Source organism: Hippocampus zosterae, chromosome 10, assembly GCF_025434085.1.
Source record: "Hippocampus zosterae strain Florida chromosome 10, ASM2543408v3, whole genome shotgun sequence".
Classification (NCBI taxonomy): Eukaryota; Metazoa; Chordata; class Actinopteri; order Syngnathiformes; family Syngnathidae; genus Hippocampus; species Hippocampus zosterae.
Genome location: NC_067460.1, coordinates 20851673 through 20874222, shown reverse-complemented (window position 1 = coordinate 20874222; position 22550 = coordinate 20851673). Strand labels below are relative to the sequence as shown.

The window sequence follows — 22550 nt, the reverse complement described above, 5'->3', positions numbered from 1 at the left end:
TCATTTTTAAATTATCCTGCGGGACTGATTGAACCTGGCGCGCGCGCGCGTGTGTATGTGTGTCTGTGATGAATGGAATTCCGCATTGGTGTGCAATTGTAAAACAACATTCAACAAAAGGTATAACCACAACAATTTTCTGGGCTAAGCATTTCAATTTCCAAGCAATTCAATGTTGAAATAATTTATTGGGCCTTCTGATGGCACGGTTTACATCCACATGACACAATTCTACTGTACCTGTACTTTAATTCGAGTTCTCCCGACTGCGTCCTCTCAAGCTTCAGGTAATAACAGATGACAATGGCATAACATTTTAAAAGACATTTCCAGTGTGTTTAAATGTGTGAATGAGCCTTTAGAGGGGAAAAAAATGCTGTTCTCTATTCGCTAATGTGAAGAAGGCGAGCGGAGAATCTTGCATGTTCCAGCTGGACCTGAATTGCGCTTAAAAATCTCCATAAAACTACAAAGTATTCAATTTTCTGATCGTTTGTTATCTGCAGCACTGTTTTTATGAATTGTTCAATAAACAACATCGTAGTTTGAGCTGTGCAAAACAGAGACTAAGTTCATTTGAGCAGGTAAAGATGATTCATAGTCACAAAATCTGTATCCAACATTTCTGTATTTGACATTGCTTCAGCAAAATTATGGAGAACTAACAAAAGAGAAGAGACCAAATTCACAGTGGATTGTTCCAAGAAGATGAGACAAGTGCAAGACCATAAATATATTTTTGAAAGGTGCTTCCTCCATAAAGAAGACTACAGATGCAGAACATGTTCAACTTCGGCATTAACGAAACAAATTGAATATACAAATACAAAATGAAGTATAACAAATATAACAGGGACATTGCATAACAATGTCTAATACTTACAGATTACCTGCACTTTTTCCAGTTTGAGCACATTGCTTACATTCCTGTTTCAGTGGCAATAAAATAGATAAATAGAATCTTGTAAAAAAAAAAATTGCGAGTAAAAAGCAGCATTCAAAAAAAAAAATTCAACATCCAGTACTTTGGGTAACAACATTGCTGAGGCAATCATATGTACAGCTGATGCACATTTATAACCGCAAATGTGCATTGCGGCACCCTGATCTGCAACGGGAGCCGTAGACTCACAGTCACACGTGCACCGTAAGCTGCCAGCTACTGTAGATACCTCCTTATTGCACACATCCACTGGTCATCAGTGCATTTACATTTTTTGCTGGACAAAGTTTTCAAGCTTTATGATAATCCTCGCTGTACATTCCATCACCCTCATGGCTACTTCAGATGTGAATCTATCATTGGGGATCTGTGGAAAGGGCAGAAGATCGGGGTAGCGGGTTCGCAGACTGTCCACGCCGTACCCTTCCAGGATCTGAACATCACTGGCGAGTCCTGACAAATGAGAGTTGTACTCCTCGACTTTTTGCGCCAGGGCTGTTGGCTTCACGTCTTTATCCGACTTTCCTCGGACAGCGTAGTCCGCGGCAATAAGGGCGAGCTTTGTGGCCAGGTAGCATTTAAAGCAGACCCACTCATTGGCGTTTTTGTGGAGGTCATTGCGAGCCGCGGAGTAGTTGGCTCGGGCTTGTCTCAACCACCTGCGAGCCTCCACGGGGTTTCCTACCGTCTTAAAAGTCGGCGGCACGAAAAAGCGGTGGTTGTGTGAGTGTGAAGCACCATAGCTTGGGCAATCTCCCCGAGCCTGTTGCCTATCCGGTTTGTGACTTGTTGCTTCCTGGTTCCAAGACGAATAAAACCTTTGGAAGGAGGACTTCTCTGACTGGAAGCGAGCAGAGGATGTTGAGAAAGGTCTCCTGGATGCTCGGTCTGTATTCTGCGGGTCAGCCAAAGGCTGCTTTTCCATTCTGTTGATTTCATTCTGCAAATGCTTAAAAACCTCAGTTGCAATGTCCAAATTCTCTGCGTTTTTGTCCGGGTGCCACTTGAGATATAGTCGGCGCAGGATTTTCTTTCTCTCCGTCTCGGGAAGTTTCCAAGCTTGCTCAACGACTGAGGTGACTTCTTTCAGGATCTCTGGCAGAGCTTTCAGCTTGATCTTTTTGGGGGACTGTTTTTGTGTGGGAGGTCTCTGGTTGTCTCTGCTAGCAAAAAGAGGGTGGGCCATTTGCTTGCCTGAGTTGCGACTGTCTGGACTTGTGGGCGTGGACGGGGCGCTGCTTTCCTGCACGTTGGCACTTTCGTCTTGTCTGGAGAATTTGTACAAGTCAAGGGAACTGACTATTTTGTACTCGCTGTAACCAATGTCAATCTGGAAACATTTTCCCAGGAAAGTGGCATTTTCCTCCCCTTCTCGTTCTACTTCCTGAACAATGATGGCATATGTGTACGTGGGATGATAGGAGCCATATACATCTCCTCCTTCGGAGTCAACAAGATAACCCACGTACTCTCCAGGGTAGAAAACATTCATTGGGTCCATGAGGAGGGTGCAATGTATCTCAGCAGGAATTGGTGTTCCGGGGAGGGGTAGCTCAAGTTTGGAAGGCTCCGTGGAGTCATACTTGACACCAAGGTTGTCCAGCTTCTCTGTGATCCGGTAGATGTCATTGCAGCCCAACATGGCAATTAGATAAGAGGTGTCCGAAATCAGATTGTCCGTAGCAGACTTCAGTGTCATGGCCAGAGCCAAGAGAAAATTGATGTCTTTGCTGTCGGAATGCTGGATGTAGAGGTGAATGACAGCGGCGCCGTACCTCTTGAGAAAGGCAAGGGTTTCACTGCGGCTATGTGGGATGGGGCTGCATCCTTTTACTCTTAAGGTTGTCTGGAGCTTCTCAAAGCAAGATACTTTCAGCCCTTCGCAAAGTGCTTTGCAGAGCCGTATGGCTTTTTCCTCATTGACAAGGTACGCATTGTCATTTTCGTGCTTCATTATTCGGATCAGTCCCGTGATGAATTGTTCGGAGGAGAGCAACAACTGGAGGCGACCTTGAAGTGAACACAGAGCTCCAAACTGGCACATTTTGGGGGACTCTTCGTCCAGTTGCTCTTCAAGAATGCTGCTCAGTAGTCTCGGCCTTAGATTCTGAGGAAGCAGCATGATTAACTTGGTATGGTACGTGTGATCTTTGCCCAGATAGCATTGGCTCAGATCCACAAGCATTTGAACACCAACGTTACCCTGAATTCGACTCTTGTAGTGTGGAGCATCATCATAGACCAAACTACTGGATTTGGCTAATCTTCCATCATGACTTGGGAGATAAAAGAGCAAATCTCTGAGACTCTCCAGATCTTTCCGTATTTCCACGGGCTCATTATGAAGAGCCTTGAACAATCCGGACACAGCCCTTTTCACGGTCCTCATTTCATTTGGGTCAAGCTGCTTGCCTTCAGAACTTCTGTGGATCCGACACAGCACTTCAACATACTGTTTGGTTGACACAACGTCCTCAGTGCCAAGAAGTTTAAACAGTTGATGGAAGGTGCCAAGGTCCAGGGGTAATTTGTACAAGTAGGGTTTGAAGTCAGATTCATTGTCCAAATTGATCACAACTTCTTCTGGTTTCAGCAACTTCAAGCCATCCTCCACCATGACAAAAGCCACCCCGCGAAGCTGGTTGCGAAAATCTCTTTTTTCTGCATTTAAAAACTCATATGTGGACCTCAAAACTTTGTTCCTAGTTTTTACCATTTCATCATCTGGATTGGATATGTTGCAGACATTCTTGCAGTTACAAATGACTTTATCCAATGGCGGGTCCAAGTTGACCCCCAATGTGGCTAGCACTTGATCAAGTTGCTCTTGTCCAGTTAGTGTGGTTCCCTCCTGCTCTTTGATGCTTGAAGGGGTAGCTTTTTCGGGCAAAATTGGGCAAGCTGTCCACAGTAAGTGAATTACATCTGTTTGCTTGAATTTGGGATTGACCTGAGACCCGCTGAATCGAATAAGAGGAAGTGTTCCATTCATTTCTTGGTATTGCGAATGAAGCTTGATCAATTCTTTGGGTGCTCTCTCGGGACAAAGGAATGGTATCAATGAGAGCTCTTTCAGAAAAGTACCTTGAAACAAATCCACCCTTTCTTTGAAAATATGATTCAGGAGAACATCGATGATGTTTTGCACTTTGTCTTTGTTCCAGCTTTCGGTTTGCGATTTGATGCTGACCTCTTTTGCGAACTGAAGAATTTGCTGCTGGGACACTTCATGCTTCAAGCCAATTTTTCTCAGGAAGGTTATCCACGGCGTGAACGACAATGATACATTCTTGAGTTTTGAAAATTGCTCAACTTTCCTGAAGAAATCACTTGGTATGAACGACTTCGCAGGAAGCATCACTTCAAACACCTTCACTGTTTGGTCAAAGAAAAACTTGGCTGGCCTGAGTCTGTTTGAGTAGTCATAGATAAATGTCAGCCCTTCCAATTTCTCAAACAGATGATCCCTCATTTCACACGACTCTTCCATTGACAATAGTCTGTCCTTCAAGTAGACAACGTGTTCGGCTTTGGCATGATAGGAAAGACTTTCAAACTTTGGCAGGAGATGATGAAGGTAAATTTGTATGTCATCAATTGGCATGCAGCCAAGGAAAGTGTACAGCTCTCTCAATTGCGAGCTATCGGCAAGAAATGCACAAGTGGCTGTGTGGGCCCACTTCTCTATATCTGCCGTGGGAATGTTTTTTGCAAGCACATAAGTGGAGCCATAATTTGAAATGCTGATGTATCGTCCACTCACGGCTTTGAAGCATGGGAGTAGTTTTAGGCTCTGCGCATCCTGTTGTGTGAGGCTCGCTAGGTTGCAGGTGAAATACAACATAAGCACCTCAAAGTCCTTATCGGTTAGGCCTCCGGCCTTGAATGTAGACGTCTGAATCATGTACTCAAGAGCTTTCAGAACACTTGATGGATTTTCAATGTTTGCTGTATGGTGTGACAGAAACGGCATGAGTGGATTTTCTTTGAGACAGATTTTGTTCACAGCAAGTTGAATGCATCCCGCTTTCATTAGGGTGTGGAATATTTTGTCATTTTGGCCATGGGGAAATATGGCTATGTTCATTAAACTCAGGGGTAAAAGCATGTCATACTCGGGAATAACAAGCTTTTCTCTCGCCATGAACTTGATACCGGGTACCAACGCCCAGTCCTTGAGGATGTCAAGGACTGTGTCAAAATTTGGTTTGATATCCTGCTGCTCCTCCGTGAGTGCCACATTCTCGCTGATGAAGTTCCATAGACCCTTAAGCCAGGATTCACTTCCAAATGTGTCTCGCCACTTAACAGGAACCTTTGTTCGATACTCTCTTGGAAGAACAGATCCCAGAAGATCACCAAAGCTGCTGATGTCAAATACCTTTGCTAGTCCCGCCTTCAACAAGATGGCGCTGTATTTGAGATGCATTGTATTCACGAACATCTCCTTTCTGGATGGAATGAGCTCATGGTGTGATGTTAGAAATTTCTGTCTCTTGGAATCAAATACTTGAAGAATATTGTCCATCGTGAGCAACAGAGGGAGGCCTTCAATTACGGTTCCATCCATCTCAACATCTTTGAAGCAGTAATCAACAATAAGTTTCAAATTGTGAACATGTTTGTAGTTTGACTGTTGAAGGCGGCAGGGTAGCTTTCCGACAAGACAAGAGGTGTCTGGGGATGAGAACGTATGAAGAAAGTTGCGGACTTCCGCTGGTGTGACATAACTCACTGCTATCCCTGCATCTTCCAAACACAGGTAGAGGTTTGCAGTCTCGTCACAACTGTGAACCAGGTTGAAACCTATATCAAGAAGCAAGGTTTTTAGCCTGTAAACATTTTCGGCCACAGACTTTCTGGAGGTGATATTGTACTCTGCGTTTTTCAGGTTCTGCAGTTCATCCTGTAGCAGATTGTCAAAAAAGGCTCGACCCTTGGGAGCCGTGGATGTGGTTGCCCAGGAGATGTAAATGACTGAGTGCATGTCAGAGTTGTCCATTTGTGGTGCTCTGACGACAGGCAGAAGGCGCTTCAGGTCCACGTGGATGCAGTTGTACACGGCTTTGACCAGGCAGTACCAATCTGGCTGGATGTCCATTCTGTTGACTGGGAAGAAAAACAAAAACTTTTTCAAGATATCTTTTGCAACGTGAAGGGGAGTTCCCTGTAGCACGGTCATAGTTGGATCAGGACCCGGGAAACATCGTCGTTTGATCTGAATCAGCAGTTCCACACAAGCGGGCGCTATCAGTGACGTCATCAAATTATTATTCCAGTCGCTCCTCACCCCAACTCCATTGTCATCTCTCCACAAGTTTCTTCGGGCAGAGTCCAGGGCAAAATGTCCGTTGACATGAAAGGGGAGGCCGGTTTCGAGCGAAAGTGGCAGAAAGCAGAAAGCTCTGTGGGGTTTTTTGTAGTTGTGGCTAACACATGCCGCGACTCCTCCACGTGGAAAGAGTGTTATGTCCTCATTCTTGTGCGCTGATATCACACTTTTTGAGACAAGTTCCATGTTTGGGAAGCCAGAACGATTGCAGATCATCCAAGTGGTCAAATTACCTTCTGTGTCCTCTATGTCCATTGTGTAGGTTATCTGTTGAACTGGAATAGCAGTGAGCTGCTTCTTTTTGGTCACACTGTCAATGACCGAGGCATGGAACTGTTTGCGTTTTAAGCGATCACTCTCCGTGATTTTTGCAATCACAGAGTAGAGTACGTTTAGGTCTCCTGTTTCATTGTTAACTTCACAGATTGATATTTTTTCCATGTGGTTCAGGAACATAAGAAGCTCTGCGCCATCATTCTTTAGCTTTTCCAGGAGGTTTTGGACCATTCTGTCTGACGCTGGGATGGCGCTGATCTCTGATATCTTCGCCATATCCGTAGAGCGAATGGGGAATCGGAACATTGTGCTGCGTTCTAATTTAAAATGAGCTCCCAAATACAGATTGAGGACATCAGAGAACTGAGATCGGAAGTCAGAGTCCAAGTCTCTGAACATTCTTCCAGGACTCACAGACGTTGCCCCGGGTGCATAGTGTGCATGTGGATCGAATATGCACAGGATGTCATTGTTTGAGATGAATGAGGGACAATCGGTGATGTGGTAGACGGAGTTGAATCCTATGCCATATTGGCCAGTTTTTCCTGGATTTGCCTCTTTTGTTCCTCTTCCAAGGTTTTGTATTCCTCTGATATCATCTTCAGTGAAAGGCTGATTGTTGTACACACAAAGTGCAGGACCTTGCATGGGAATCCATTTGTCATCAAATATTCTCTCGGTGGGGTGTGTTCTGGGATCAAAAACAAAGTAGATTTCAGTAGCTTTGGCATCGTCTGCATTTTGAAGCAGCTCTTTCAGCATCTCTTTCTCAGATGGATATGCATCCAGGATGCTTTTGATTCGACTTGTAAGTTTTTCCTTTTGACCAAACTCACTTCCAGGTGCAGTGAAACAAACATTTGACGCGTACCTCTCCAAGGCCTTGTGACGTTTCGGAACTGCTCCGAGTTTCACGGCAACCTCTCTTGGAATATCTCCATGGCAGTACTTCACGGAACAGTCTCTGACTTTGATCCAAGGACAGTCATTGTAGCACAGAGATTTCGATGGCTGCAGCATTAACTTTGAGTCTGGTAAAAGAATGGCACCATAATTTGCTTGGCAGTATTCTGGACTTTTATCACGTATCAAGCTCCATATTCCCTCACTGACAATTCTGCGACTCAGCTGGAAGTTTTCTTCCGTGAGAGTTCTTTGCCCACATTGTTGTTTCATAATTTCAAGTATCGATGAAAAGTCATCAACTGTGAAGCTTGGCTGTACGCCGACATTTTCAAAGAGCTCACGACAGCTGTTCCTGTATTTGTTCGGGAGCTGGTAAAGGTGTGGAGCAGCATCAAAATTTAAGTGGAATGCAACTTTGGAGGGATTCACATAGGTGTTCTCTACCAAAATAGAGTTAAATGCTTTTAGTTCCACAGTTAACTTCCCTTTTGCTTTCTCACTTTGAAGCATCTCCTCATGCAAATACTTGTAACAGGCATTTGTTATGTTTTCTTGATAGAGAGTGACGCCATCAAATGCCTGAGATAGTTTCTTGAGCTGACTGATCACTAGTTCAACCGAGGGCTTCTTTATTAGACCCAGGCAGTCTTTCACAGCCAATGACATTGCGCCACAACCTTTGAAAGATGGTGAGTTCTCATTCAACACCGTCTTCATCAGACATACTATGTCCTGATGCTCAGTTGTAAAGATCTCTCTTGCAGAGAACATGGTTGTTGGGGAGAAGCTATTACCATGCCATGGTAGTGAGAACCCCGCGGGTCTTGTTAGAAACGGGAGAAACTTGATGTCACGTAGTTTTTCCAGCAGCTCGGGCGATCCTGGGTCTCTCATCTTAAGTTTCTCATCGATCAGGCTGAGCAGCACGCTGCTGCGAAAGCATGCGGCTGCGTGATCACTCTCGTTCAAAGCGTCAACCGATTCAGCGCGTTCAATCAAATCTTCCCACGACAGATCATCCTTCACCATGCCCAGCTGCAGAAGCTTGACTAGGCATACTGGGTTTAGGTAGTCCTTAGAAGTTCCGGCAGGAAATCTTCCATCATCAGTGCTGTAGAGTTTGGCAACTCTTCCTTCTGGGTGAATGAGTCGTGAGGGTAAAACTAATTCCTTGTTGGGACTGGAGCAGGGGATACAAGGAATTTCCTTGAGAATCGGTGCAAATTCTTCCATTTTGTCATTCAGGACGTACAGCATTAAGGGATTTCGAAGCTCTTTTTCAATTTCCTCAATGTGCGGTAAAAACACATCTGCAAAGAATTCCTTTTCAGTCAGGGTGTTTTCCATCAAGGTCCTTTTACATCCCGCATCATCAAATCCCTCCTTCACCCATTCGGGTAGCTCAACAGCACAAAGGTTTTGGGAGCCACTCTTCTTTAGATATTTTAAGAAAATCTTGAAAGCGGCAGGACCGATGTCTGCCTTACAGAGGAGGGCGTCATCGAGAAACCTGACATATTTGATCGACACCCAGGTTGTGCCATCAGAAAAAAACTTGGCCTGCTCTTCATCACCTCCCTTGGCTATTTCTTGGTAGACCCCTTGACTGACTAATGTGAAGTCATCGTGAACCTGACTTGGATCGGGCCATGTCGCATAGTAGCTGTAGTCAAGGAGCTCTCCACTTTCGGCCATCAGACGAAGCATCGTGAGTGCTGCCAAATATGCCTGAACAATGACATGTCTCATGAAGACGGAATTCCATCTTCCTTTTGTGTCTGTCTTCCAGATCTCTTTGCGGTTGGAAGTCACAGCAAAGCAGCCATTAATGTGAACAGGTAGGCCTGTTTTTATTCTGAGAGGCAAGTAGCAGAACACCTCTCCTATCGGGATGGCATTTGACCTAACAGTCCATTTCCTGTTCTCCTCTTCTGTAAGTAGAACAGCCACTCCACCGCAAGGCACAAGTCCAAGCCTTTTCCCACTATCGCTGAGTGAAAATTTGAGTGCCTCAGTTCCATCCATGCATGAGCAAATGAGCCAGTTGGTGACCTCAACTGCCTTCTGGGGCATTTCATCTGTTAACCGTCTTGTCTGAATCCCTTTGGCAGCCAATTCAAAGTACTGGTTTGGATCTTCCTCTGAGCCCCTGAACAATGGGGAATGGAGGTCGACTATACGTTTGAAGACATTATGAAACTCTTCCACTACAACACGAATGATGCAGCCGGATTTGGGAATGTCAGTGGGTACTCGATTGGTGTTTACTACTTTCTTCATTACTTTAGCTGCAGATTTCAGGATACTCAGAGGTCCATATGAGGCTTTGGACGACCACACACTCTTGTTTATGGTCACGACATCTTGAGCTCCGGCAGGATTTGGTTCTTCATATTTCAGGTACTTTAGGACCATACAACCAACATGCTGAGTGAACAGAATGAACCGATGGCCACATATACTGAACTCATCAACAAGGGAGTAGATATCGGTGGTGTTATAGTACAAACTACTAATTTCACTCACTGAGGCCTCCTGCTCGGTTCTGAATGGGAGCCTGAATAAGGTTCCATCGTATTTGTACGGTAAATCTTGGGCGAGAGGAAGCTGGCAATTGAAGACATTTATGAAAGGTTTGAACTGGTTCGGGAATTTCCTTAAGCGTCTCTGTTGTTTGCTCCAGTTGATTTTGATCCCTGGGTTGGATTTATCTCTGATGTGCTTGCTAATGTGATTTATATTTGGATCAAACATGATCATGAATTCTCTGCTCATGATAATTGGGATGTCACTGATGTGATAAACCGAGTTGAAGCCCAAGCCAAACTTGCCAACTTTGTCAGCCTCACATCTTTTCATTGACCCTCCTAACCTAGTAATGTTTAGGAAGTCCGTATCTGTGAAGACCGAGTTATTGAAAGACCACAAGGACGGTCCATGGCACACGATCATGCCCGGGTCAAGGAGATTTTCTCGAATGTCCGTGTTTTTTCTCATGTCAATAAGAAAACTACACTCAGTTGCACTTGCATCATCTGCATTCTGGAGAAGCTCTTTAAAAATGTCTGCGACAGACGGATATTCCTCTAAGATGTTCTTTATTCGAACTGTGAGAGGTTCACGTTGACCTGATTGTTCGAACCCAAGATTCTCTGGGTTTATCAGCCTCGTGCTCAGACATGGCACTTTCAGCCACTCCGCAGTTTTCATGGGGATGTCGTCATGGACCAATATGATCGGCTCTGATGCATCGTCAAGTAGGTCATTCAAATCGTCTACTTTGATGTCACAGTAGGTACATTCATGAATGGGCCTCATTGCCAATTTGCTTGGATCCTTGTAATTAAGAATAGGAACATGCATGTGCGTGTCAACATGTATTTGATTGTTGTAAAGCCACCGCAGGATGTTGATCAAAAGCAGAACATCATGTTTGCTTTCCTCCTTGGTGATCTCGCCTTCACTTCTTTTTCGGATGGTGGTTATGACTTCCATGACATGGGTTGGACAAACCTCTTCAAGTGAACCACAAAACTTGAACAGCTTGTGAAACTTTCTCATTGTTTTGGGAAGAGAGTACAGATATGGCTGGAGGTCTAAATTGGGCAGGGGTTTTAACACTGTTTGGCCAGGAGGTGAGAATGTCTTCCCAGTCCACACCCAATCAAAAGTCAATGCTGTCATTGCTTCTCTGGCGCTCTCAAGATGAGCTTGCATGAAGCCATATATCTCAAACAGGATCTGCTGGAACTGATACCAATCCTCTGTGGTGAAGGACTGAGATGTATGCCAGTCATTCACAGCTTTGAGGTGCTGCAAGACCTGATCCACCCGTGGCTCGACGGTTAGTTTCAATGCTTTCTTCATACCGGCTGACGTGTGTTCGACCAGGGCAACAGAGGATCCCACGAGCACAGCATGAGATATGTTACACATGTCGACCAGAGAACTAATGTTCAGATTATCCCCAAGCCAAGTCAGGGATCTGGGGTAGTTGGGAGGCCTTTCTTTGCAGACAGGTACCCAACTGAGTTTTAACAAAGACGCCTGAGTAGCTGCTGATTTCACCAGTTTGGTTTGTTTGTTGAGAATCTGCAAAAGTGTTTCGGCCTTTTTTATTATGGACTCCCACTCAGGATCCGGCTGACTTTGTAAATCATCTATGGTCTTTGCTACTTCAAGAACATCTTTCTCACTGAGTTGTACTTCATTTCTTAGCCCCAACTGGCGCAGCGAATGGAGAACATCAGGGGATGAGGTGAATGTACGAGTGGGAAATCTGGTTTCATCTTCCTTGTAAAACAAATTCTGCAGAATCTCCAGATCTGGATCAAAAAGTTCTGAGGCCGTCACGGTCCTCCCACAGGGCAGTTCAATAAATTTAAGAGCAGAAAGCCATCCAATGACAGATGAGTTTTCATTCTTTAGGAAGGCCAAATGTTGAAGTGCCCAAAGCATAATTTTGGTTATCTCATCTGGCGTGTAGAATCCACTCTGAATATCATGGATGATCGTTTTCAAACACTCACTTGTTTTCACTTGTGCTACTTTTAGTTTTTTTATGAGGCGAATGGACTCCTCATCACGGGAGCCAACCAGGCACAGAGATAATTTTACATCTGGTGGGTACTTTGCTCTATGATGCAAAGCTCTGGCCCCTCTCAGTGATGTAAACGCTGAAACACCTTCTGCACAGGTCCCAACTCTCTCGAAGATGGAAAGCTCAAGCAGAGTGTGCTTTTCTTTTTCTGTGACATCAGACAACCCGGAGAGGAAGTTTCTGAGTGTAATCCTCTCTTGGACAGAGAACGATGACACTTGGCTCACTAAACGTTGCATTGACAATCTACCCATAATTCGTAGCAACATTCCAGGAGAGCACGGATGGATGTAATTTTTGAGTTGGGGATGCTGCAAACACGAATCCTGTTTTTTCATGACCACAGCTCCAAGTTTTTCCATAAGTTCAAGAAGGCATTCAGAGAACAGCTGTGTTTCGTTCTGTTCTACGAGAATGATAGGTGATGGACATTTGAGGCGCAAAAGTTGAACTTTTTCCATGCATTCCTCCACTGGCACAAATGGAATCAAAGGCATATCGTCAAAGGTGCTAAGGTCATCGGCAAAATGTATGTAAAGATGCTTCCAAACCATCTTTAACCAAGAAACTGTTGGATGCTTCAGCTCTCGGTTTCCAGGTTCCCATTGGGTCATCAAGTCTCTGTTTGGCCAAGTTGTTGACAGGATCTCCTTGAGGAGTCGTGCTGAGCGGTCCGGATTCAACATTTGTAGCTGAGTACAGGGTCTTCCTGTTCAAATTTCATTAGAAAAACAGTGTTAACGAGTTGACAAAACTTGGGACGATACAATTGAACTACTGTGACATATTCCAAACGAACCATTTATTGTTTTCAAATAATTCAGCGACCAAAATGCAAAAATGTGTTAGTGTTAACACAGAATTAAAATGGACTCTATGCACCGAGTGCTGTGACGTATTTCCGGTAAAATCTCCCAAGATACCATCATTTCGGGTAAAAGCGTGCACCTGTGTGGTTTGAAACCGTTTTTCAACTTTTGGAGGATTTTTTTGTCATTGCTTTGTAGGTGCTTGATTGCGTGCATTCGTCATGACATCGAAGAAGAAGAGAGAGGACAGTATGTCGAGTTATTTGCCAAGCTAGCTGCCTTATGACATGAAATGTGAACGTGATGCGTGCATACAGTCCATTGCGTACAATCATCAATGACAGAGAGCAGGACTTGGTTTTATTCACTGTAGAAACGTCAAAGTTTAGTTCGAGCTCCTTTCCAGCCATGCATTAGTTTGTGTTAGTAGTAAGAAGGTCAACGTTGGACACATTTTGAATATCAACATACCTGAGCACCCCCAAAGATACCGCTGAACTGTAGTGACACATTTTGGAAGTGTGAAATTAATTAGACTACCGTTTATTATGTTTTACTTGTATGAAAAATGAATAAAACAGCATTTGTTGTCACAGTGTTACAAAACAATCAGCAATGGAATCTTTCCATGAATGAAAATGAACATCATATAATGTTACCTCTGCTTTTGGCTGCTTCCTTGAGTCTCTCCATTACTGAAGGTTTAATACGTTCTAGAACGAACCGACCCTCGAGCCCTGGGTAGAGAGACCTGATGACAAATACAGTATTAAGATTATTACTGACTGAAACTTGTCATGCAGCTACTGACAGTAGGAATCTATTGTGTGAAACAAGTTTGGTGCTACGTAGTTAATTCTACTTGCTGCTGTACATACTGTACATGCAGACTTTTTTGTTACTCCTCCTAAGTCAAAGTTCCACTTATCTGATTATAGGACTGGTACAGTAAAAGTCATTGTCACCTGGGATAATCGGCAGATGGAATGTAAACAGAATCTTTTTCGGTGACAGAAGATGAAAATGTGGCAACTGTTCCATCTTGAAGGGGCAGGAGCTCCAGTCCTAGTAGGTCACTGTAATTAGCGTCACTCAGCACAAACTCCAGCAGCAGCAGCTTCTCCTCTAAGGGCCCGTTGTGTTTGGACTTCCTGACGAGCTGCCGTAGCAAAGGTGGCGTGATCTTTCTCACTTCTGCCGACTCGAGAGTGCCGTAGGCAGCCAAGACCGAGTCCACCGCCGGAGGCACCTGCACCACCTGCATCCCTGAGCTTTGGAGGTAGTTAATGACAGTCTGCGAAATGTCTTTGTCGAGGTTGAGCTCTGAAAATACAGCTTGGTCCAAGCTGACCCAGCTTTCACTGAGGGAATAGAAGACACGGTGCCGTAGGAGGTCATGAAACAGGGGCTGGAGGATGGGTTTCCACCGGGATTTGACCCGGTCTGGGTCTGGCCAGGCCACGTAGGTCCTTCTCGGGGACAATGGAAAGTCTTGGTCCGTTTTGGTCTGTACCCTTTTGATAACCTCAGTGATGAGAATGAAATAAGCCTGGGGGATGACAGTGATTGTAAGTATCTCATTCCATAAGGCAGCTGGATCCCGCCATTGGTCCACATCCCGCCATTTGATACTCCTCCGGTTATCTGTGAGGCCAAAGAACCCGCTGACATGTACTGGAAGTCCCGTCTCACCCTCCTCACCGGGCGGGAGGGGAAGGAAGCAAAACGCTCGTCCTGAGAAACCACAGGTGGCCCCTTCATTCTCTCTGTCCACAAACGTCAGAGGCAGAGCAATGCCAATGGCCGGCATGAACTTGAGGTCATCCGCAAGAGAGTCCAACTCGGCGCACATTCCTCTCCCACCGACGCCATTACACACAAGCCACTTCATCCGCCGAGACTCTTTCTTGGTTTGATCCCGAGTCTCTATGCTGACCTGGTAAGTGACGCATGTGATGATGGAACTGGGGACACGGTTGCTGTAGCCGTCAACCGCCTCAGCCAAAGTCGCCAGTGAGTTTGTCCTCTCGAGTTTATCATCAGTGTTTTCTTGAGCCGTAACTTGAAACAACATCCGCTCTGTACCATCAGATTGGCGCACATGCAAAGAGATCTTCTGAACACACTTCAGAAAGAGCAATACTGTGTCTGCGTCAGCTTTGAACGACTCAAAAAGTTCCAAAACCTTTTCTTTGTTGTAAAGGTTGCTGCTGAGCTGGGACGGTTTCATGCGTAGTGGGAAGCGGAACAGTGTTCCGGGAAAGCAGCCGTCCTTGATGGTTTTCTCACAGCTCCCAAATATCCCCACATACGGGGCAAATTGGTCAGACAATTTGGAGATCTCGTTAACGTCCGTCTTTAAGTTCCAACACTGTCCTGACTCGTTGGCTCCAAACAGGGTCTGGTGAGGGTCCAGCATGGCAATCTGGTCTCCGCTGAATATACTCGGAACATCTAAACAAATACGGAGGTATAACATGAGTTTTAATGCTGTGATAGCAACTGTTGAGTATCTTGGAAATCCATCTTCTAAATGCTAAACAGATTGTGGGTACGGGGTGTCTGCTTGCATGCAATTATTACTCAGGAGGAATCACCACGCAGGAATAACAGAGAGGTAAAGACACACATCTTTGTTCTAAGCAACAACCTGAAATATGGTAGACGGAGTTGAATCCAATCCCAAATCGTCCAACTTTCAGCGGGTCATCCCTCTTCCTGCTCCTGGCTATCTCCTGAATCCCATTCCAGTCCTCCGCAGTGAAGACGGCATCATTGTAGACATACAGCGCCGTACCTGGAAACCCAAGATGGCAGCAATCCGTGAAGGGAATACACCACATATAGCTGTAATTAGGTCATTCCGTGCCAAATCTCCCAGCGGGTTGAACCGAGCGGATTTTGATTTCAATAAAACTTGCCGTACTTGTTGATCGTGATGACACAAGGCTTAATCGGAGCAACGCTTTGGCAACTACGGCCTGTAAATTGTAAGTAGTTTGATCAAAAGAGGCGTGGCCACCTTTCTTTGATCCATTAAATCTCTGGAACTACTGGGTCAATTTTCACAAAACTCTAAAAACATAAAACTAAAAAGAAGAGCATGAGAAAAGAATAAGTAGCATCATAAATTATGTAGGCGGCCCGGTAGTCCAGTGGTTAGCACGTCGGCTTCACAGTGCAGAGGTACCGGGTTCAATTCCAGCTCCAGCCTCCCTGTGTGGAGTTTGCATGTTCTCCCCGGGCCTGCGTGGGTCTTCTCCGGGTGTTCCGGTTTCCTCCCACATTCCAAAAACATGCGTGGCAGGCTGATTGAACACTCCAAATTGTCCCTAGGTGTGAGTGTGAGTGCGAATGGTTGTTCGTTTCTGTGTGCCCTGCGATTGGCTGGCAACCGATTCAGGGTGTCCCCCGCCTACTGCCCGAAGACAGCTGGGATAGGCTCCAGCACCCCCCGCGACCCTAGTGAGGATCAAGTGGCTCGGAAGATGAATGAATGAATGAATGAATAAATTATGTAGAGTATAGCAGTACTAAGAGTATTCAAAGTGAGCAGAATGAAAAATGATGGTGGAGTCCAGACAATGTTTTGTAATCCAAACCAATGAGAGGCAGGGTAAGGTCCTGGAGCAAATTGGATTATATCACATTGTTTCGTATTATACTCAACTTTATTTGGGATCTAGAATTTAATGGTGAAAGGCCAAAGAATAAATCGCTCAGGTCACAGGGAAGTAAGCGCAAAATATCAGCTGGAGACCAGATGCTCAATGACACTTAACAGAGGTAAAATACACAAGGGCAAGAACTGGTCTTCTGGTTAGAATCCCGTCTCAAAGTTTATCAGCCCAGTCTGACTGCTTAGAACCAACCTTGATGCTCAGCCATGTCAGGTGACCACAGTGACTCCACCCCATACTCCGTCTCGTCATACATGAACTTGACTTCGGTGGCTCCAGCATCCTCAGCATTTTGAATCAGCTCCTTTAAGTATGACATAGTGGTGTTGCCTTTTGTTTTTTTTTTCTTCTAAAAGTGGGGTTTCCTCAATGGTTGTCATGTAAACGTGTTGTGACACTTACTTTCAGAATCTGTCCACCTTCAGGGTACCTCCCCAGAATATCTTTGAGAAATTCAACCAGTGGCGGCGCAGTCTGCCCGAATCTCCCTGCCAAAGGAAAGCCGAATCAACAGGAAGTGGAAGACACCACAACAATGTAGGCAGTTGGACCGTTACCGCCGCCTTTGAGGCCTCTTCCCTCCAGTGTGAAAGATACCTCAGGACTTCCTGTGGGCAGCAAAGTACCAATCGGCATGCTGTCATCCAGCTACAAAGAACAGGATTTATATCAATGACAAGGAAAGAAAAAAAAGAACATACAATTCAATAGTTCATGAAATGGGGATCGACCAGCAAAATATTAAATCATGAAAAAGAACTTCACTGTACAAACACAATAATGGTACACACAACACATTACCCCTTTGCTGTTCCTTTTATTAAACCACGCAGGGATTCCAGAACAGATCAGAATGATGCAGCATGAAGGTTGGCATCGATGGCGTTATTATGGGCTGTCCAAGGTCAAAGTGTGACCCACTGTGCTCAGCAGTTCTTACATGTACAGTATTAAACGAGTGGCCAACTCTGTGGCGCACACAAAAACCTCTCAGTCATCATCCTCATCACGGCCAGACTACAGTGCGGTCATCAATTAGCCGACACACTTCCCAAGAAGGATGCAAAAACCGATAACGAGCGTAATCAATTTGTATTTAGATTGCGTACCGGCACTGCACGAATTGTAATGATAGTATGATCTTATTTGTTTCTTCAAGTAGAGAAAAAAAACTAATCTGACTTTTCTGGATGAACCACAGGCCACAACTCTTGCACAATGAGGATCACAAACTCAAACTTCACAAAAACGGACCGTTTTGATTGCCGCTCCCATCAAGCTAGTAATTGAATATTGTGGAATAAATGATACGTTTTTAACATCTATTTTGTTCTCATGTTTCATATTTGCTCATATTTCAGCAGCACTGTGTCATACTGAGGCAAAAGTGTGTGTACCTAATGATGTGGTTAGTGACTGTACAATTCGTGTGTAAACTGCCGGTTCATGAACTTGCGGTGTGTAGTATTCGTAATATGTAGGCGTGGCCTGCAGCTAATTTTTGCGCATGAGATCAGGAGAGCCGTAGAGCAGCGGTCAGGCACCTGGTGTTTTCAGTCAAGTTAGTCTACCAGTGCGAGGTCAGCTGCCAGTCATGTTCACTGAACCAAAACCCACCAAAGATCTCCAAATTTGGCTACAAAATAGGACCTTCTGCATTCATCTCCAACCACAGAAAGAGAATTCAGTTCTCCATTTGTTATGGGTGTAGGCTTACTAGTACAATTTGACAACAAAAGCACAGAGCAGCACTCAAACTGAACTTGTCATATGATGTTTTCCAAGGAGAAAAAAAACAAGAACTGTAAACTGGGCATACTAAATGGTGAACGAAGAGACCATTATTGGTTTCTTTGGAATTAAAAAAGGACCCTGATCGTGTAGTTGAATTTTATTGTACAACACCATAATACATGTACTGTATATTCTATATTGGCACAACTTGGCGGTAGCTAACTGGATTTTGCTTCATACCAAGAAACATATTTTGTTCCTGCGAATGCTCCAATGGCGTTCACCCGCATTTAAAATTTTAAATTGCAGCAAGATTAATTGCAGACATTCGGTCACTGACCTATTCAGGTGAGTCGCTCAGTGTGCGGTTGGTTTAATCCCACACCCGTGACCGTTGCCAATAAAACCTCAACCCCTCACCATGGTTGGCAGAAGTAGTCGCTACAAAGATATAACGTACCACTTTGCCATTGTGAACGAGTCGCTGCTCTCTGACAGGCAGGTTTGTGTCTTCGTAGAGTAACTGCTTCATCTCACCGAGCGATGTCAAAGGAGAGACCCGGTAGGACCTTAGGCCAAGGTAGTCATGACGCACATTTACCAGAGGCAACCTTCAGCAAAAGAAAAGATGAGATTGGGGTGAAAGTGTAAAATGCAGCAATTGTAAAGTGTCATATAATTTTGTTTATGAGGAAAAGAGTACAAGAATATTAGACGCGTGCTCAAACTACTTGTTATATGTATTACACATTCAGAATACTTTTTTACTCTTATTAAGAAGCAGTATTGTCAAGATGACAGTCAGGATTTGTTTCTACGGTATATCCATATATACATCACATCCAACATAAGCGTTCTTTTGTCAAATATTCTCTACCATATGTATAATTTTAAATTGTTTAAGCGATCTTTAAAGGCTTACTGGAACAAATAATTGTTTAATTTCTTTTCTTTTAATTTTTTCCCTCAAATGAAATTTTATACAAAATAAGTGCAGCGACAAAAGCAAAAATCAAATGTGGTCTCTTACAGGAAGGAGGCATCTTGTTCCGAGTAAGTAATGATTTAAAGGTAAGGTTTGGAAGTCACATGAGAACAAACCGCTGAGCAGATCCATCTGTTGATGATCTATTACCCTTGGATGCTGGAATCTCGCTGAAAGTTTTATTGAAGGAATTAACATGACTGATTCATGCTACTTTCCTCAGGGGCATGCGAGGTGTCACATGAAAGACAACTCTCTTGGTAACTATATAGTTGTAATCATAATGGGGCTTGTGTTTTCTCCTACGCTTTCATCTACACGGTGTGTGTTACCAGCATAACCCCTGTGTTTAGAATATGAATGGCGAACATTTACGTAATATTGAGGCCTATCAAAATGCGTTGGGGGCGTTTTTTTAACCCCGCCCCTCAAAAAAAGAATTCCGTGAAAATGGGGGGAAATGGGCCCCCATTCAAGGCAAGTCAAAAAGCCTTAATAACCTTTACTGGAAGTAACTGGACACAAATAAAATTGAAAAGCCCGACCCCAAATGCTCAACTTGTACTGACTGCTTAGTCCACGCAGATGAACCAGAACAGCATTAACATCAATCAATCCATCCATTTTCTAATCTGCTTCTACTCACGAGGGTCGTGGGCATGCTGGAAACTAACCCAGCTGGTTGCCAGCCAATCCCAGGGCACACATAGACGAACAACCATTCACGCTGACACCCACATTTAGGGACAATTTAGACTAGAGTGTGGGAGTAAACTTGAGTACCCGGCGAAAACCCACACAGGCACTTCTGGACTGTGAGGCGGACCTGCTCACCAGTCGCCCACCAGCATTGACAGCATTTTACCAACGTGCGGCTATTGCAATATTTTCGTATTTTTTTCATTATGGATAATTTCTTTTAATCTTCACTTACCACTGGTGTGGACAGTTGGCCATGTCGTTGCTGTCGCTGCTATGTGTCCCAGCGCAGACACACTTTCATGGGACTATGTTCTGGTGTTGAATGAATACTCCATTCGGGCTGCCACACAACAAGAATCCCGTTACATGCATGAAACACCTGTCTTTTAAATTTCATTGTGCATTAAACCGTTGTATCAAACTGACTATAAATTGTATCCAACATAGCAAGATGCAGAGAATAAATTTGGAACACCAACAGAGCTATGAGGTTCTCTTTTTCACTGAGCACGGGTCGGTGTTGTGTTTTTCGGAGCTTTATCCGGCTATGTCATTAGCACTCACTTGTTTAAGCGCACCGATAAAGGTTCCCTTAAATAGTTGTCAATTTTACGCCAGGACTTCCAGGAAACACCGGTTGTAACAACGTCAACCAAGAGCGGCATGGTGTTTTCCTCCCATCGCAATATCGCCTCCTTCAAAGGCAATGTTCTAAGAATAAAAATGAATTAGCCTGCTCGGGAGAAGGCATGAAGCGAGATGAGTCAAGCCCACTGACTTCCGACACGGTTAAAAAACAAACAAACAAACCAAAAATGTATATATTTTCCCTGGACGTTCAATAAGAAATAATCCCCAGCCTGGAAGAGTATTCTTCTCGCACGACATAGAGTCGGAGCACTTAGTCGTAGTTTCATTTTTAGGTCGGTGATGCGATGGAAGATGCTATGCGCATGCGCAGTTGTGTAAATGAAGCATTTTCAAGTAAATATCTTGTATTTAGTGCTGGTAATATACGCCTGGAAGTCTAGAGTTATTTCAAGACACTCTTCAGTATCCTAAATTGAATTCACTTGACAAAATGTGTTTTGTTGACGAACTGAATGTACAAAGAGTGTTGCGACGCCAAGCGAATTAAACTCGAGTATTACTCAAGTCTCCTGTTGTTCCGGAAGTATGGTTTCATTTCTTTATAATTTAAAAGCTCTAAGAAAAATATGCACCTGGATTTAGTTGAACAAAAGTGGGAATTTTATTTAGTAAATGCAAAGCTATATCGGGGGTTTGCCACTCTGAATTTGGCAAGTCATAACTGGTGAAATGAAATTTTATCAAGTATGCTTATCTATATTACTCCATTCTGAATAATAATTGACCAGAAAGTATGCCCCCTACTTCTGGATTGTGGGATATGAAGTCATGACGTAGCTGAAATGCCAACGCGTTGCAAGATCCGTAGATCAACTTTGTGATGGAACCCTCGTCAAACAGTTCAGCACAGTGAATAATTAATCAACAGCATTCAAAGGAGGACAATTTCGGGGTAAAAAATGACACCGGCACTTGAGTGTCAAGTAGGCTCGTGGAAACCTCAAACATGTCGACTAATTAACCCAATCCAGTCTGCATTTACAGTTTCCAAAAACAATAATAATAATTAGCGCACTACTTACCTGAGAATCATTGTGTTTGCCTGAGATAATAAAGCGTCATAATCATGTCTTGCGATACACAACACATTTCCCATGATCTGTCACTTCAACAAGGTGCGTGCATCTTACATCTGCCGCATAGGAGAGAGAGAGAGAGAGAGAGAGAGAGAGAGAGAGAGAGAGAGAGAGAGAGAGAGAGAGAGAGAGAGAGAGAGAGAGAGAGAGAGAGAGAGAGAGAGAGAGAGAGAGAGAGAGCGAGAGCGAGAGCGAGAGAGAGAAGAGGGAGTCAGCAGCATCTCAGCACGGTTCCCTGCTGCTGGGCATCTGAAAGCAAAATGTATTCTCGACCGATCACATGAATGTCACCCCACCCAACTCAATTCTGGTTGGTTCATGAAATTAGACTTCATGACAAATATCCAAGAGCTATCGGGGGATTTGTGTGGTCACATGGACGCTGCAGTCATTTGTGAAAAGCACAAGTTTCTTAAAGTGACAGTCTCCTGCACAACAGAAGCGACAAACTCAATATAGTACTGTCAAAGTGTCTGTCATAATACGTGTAGTCTACAGAATCGTATGAATACATATTGAATGGACCGGGAACAAATAAATGCATGGAAATATGGAACAGACTGCAAACAATCAAAAACAAAGGCAACCGAATCAATTAAAGGCACATATCATTTGAGGAAAACAGCATTAAAAATAATTAGACGTGCCTAATAATACAAATGAACACCAAATGCTAATGGCATTCTAAACAAACAAACAAATGAAAAGACATCGAGCCAAAAACATTTCAGCAATTATGACAATACTCCAGTAGAGGGAGACAAAACACGAATGTTGATTTCTTCCGTCTGAACGTTTCACACGTTTGTATCACTTTCACCAGCCACATTTGGTACACTAACTCAAACAGAACCAA

The 22550-nt window shown here is 44.1% G+C and overlaps 1 protein-coding gene across 4 annotated transcripts in view; it reads right to left on the bottom strand.

The window, feature by feature from the left end:
* Positions 1-168: 168 nt before the first annotated feature.
* sacs (sacsin molecular chaperone) overlaps positions 169-22550 on the bottom strand; it is a 31886-nt gene continuing 9504 nt past the window's right edge. Inside the window, exons 2-12 of one of the 4 annotated variants that reach the window (XM_052078317.1) lie at positions 21641-21750; positions 20200-20307; positions 18741-18891; positions 17104-17194; positions 16949-17034; positions 16739-16850; positions 15517-15663; positions 13832-15320; positions 13526-13617; positions 13338-13364; positions 169-12766 (exon numbers count right to left, since the gene is read on the bottom strand). In XM_052078317.1, coding sequence (XP_051934277.1) covers positions 1209-12766; positions 13338-13364; positions 13526-13617; positions 13832-15320; positions 15517-15663; positions 16739-16850; positions 16949-17034; positions 17104-17194; positions 18741-18891; positions 20200-20222 — 13776 coding nt within the window. In that variant the 5' untranslated portion in view covers positions 20223-20307; positions 21641-21750 and the 3' untranslated portion in view covers positions 169-1208. Of the gene's footprint in view, positions 12767-13337; positions 13365-13525; positions 13618-13831; positions 15321-15516; positions 15664-16738; positions 16851-16948; positions 17035-17103; positions 17195-18740; positions 18892-20199; positions 20308-21640; positions 22037-22550 lie in introns of those variants that run through there. The other 3 variants (XM_052078316.1, XM_052078318.1, XM_052078319.1) reach the window with 3 other exon arrangements.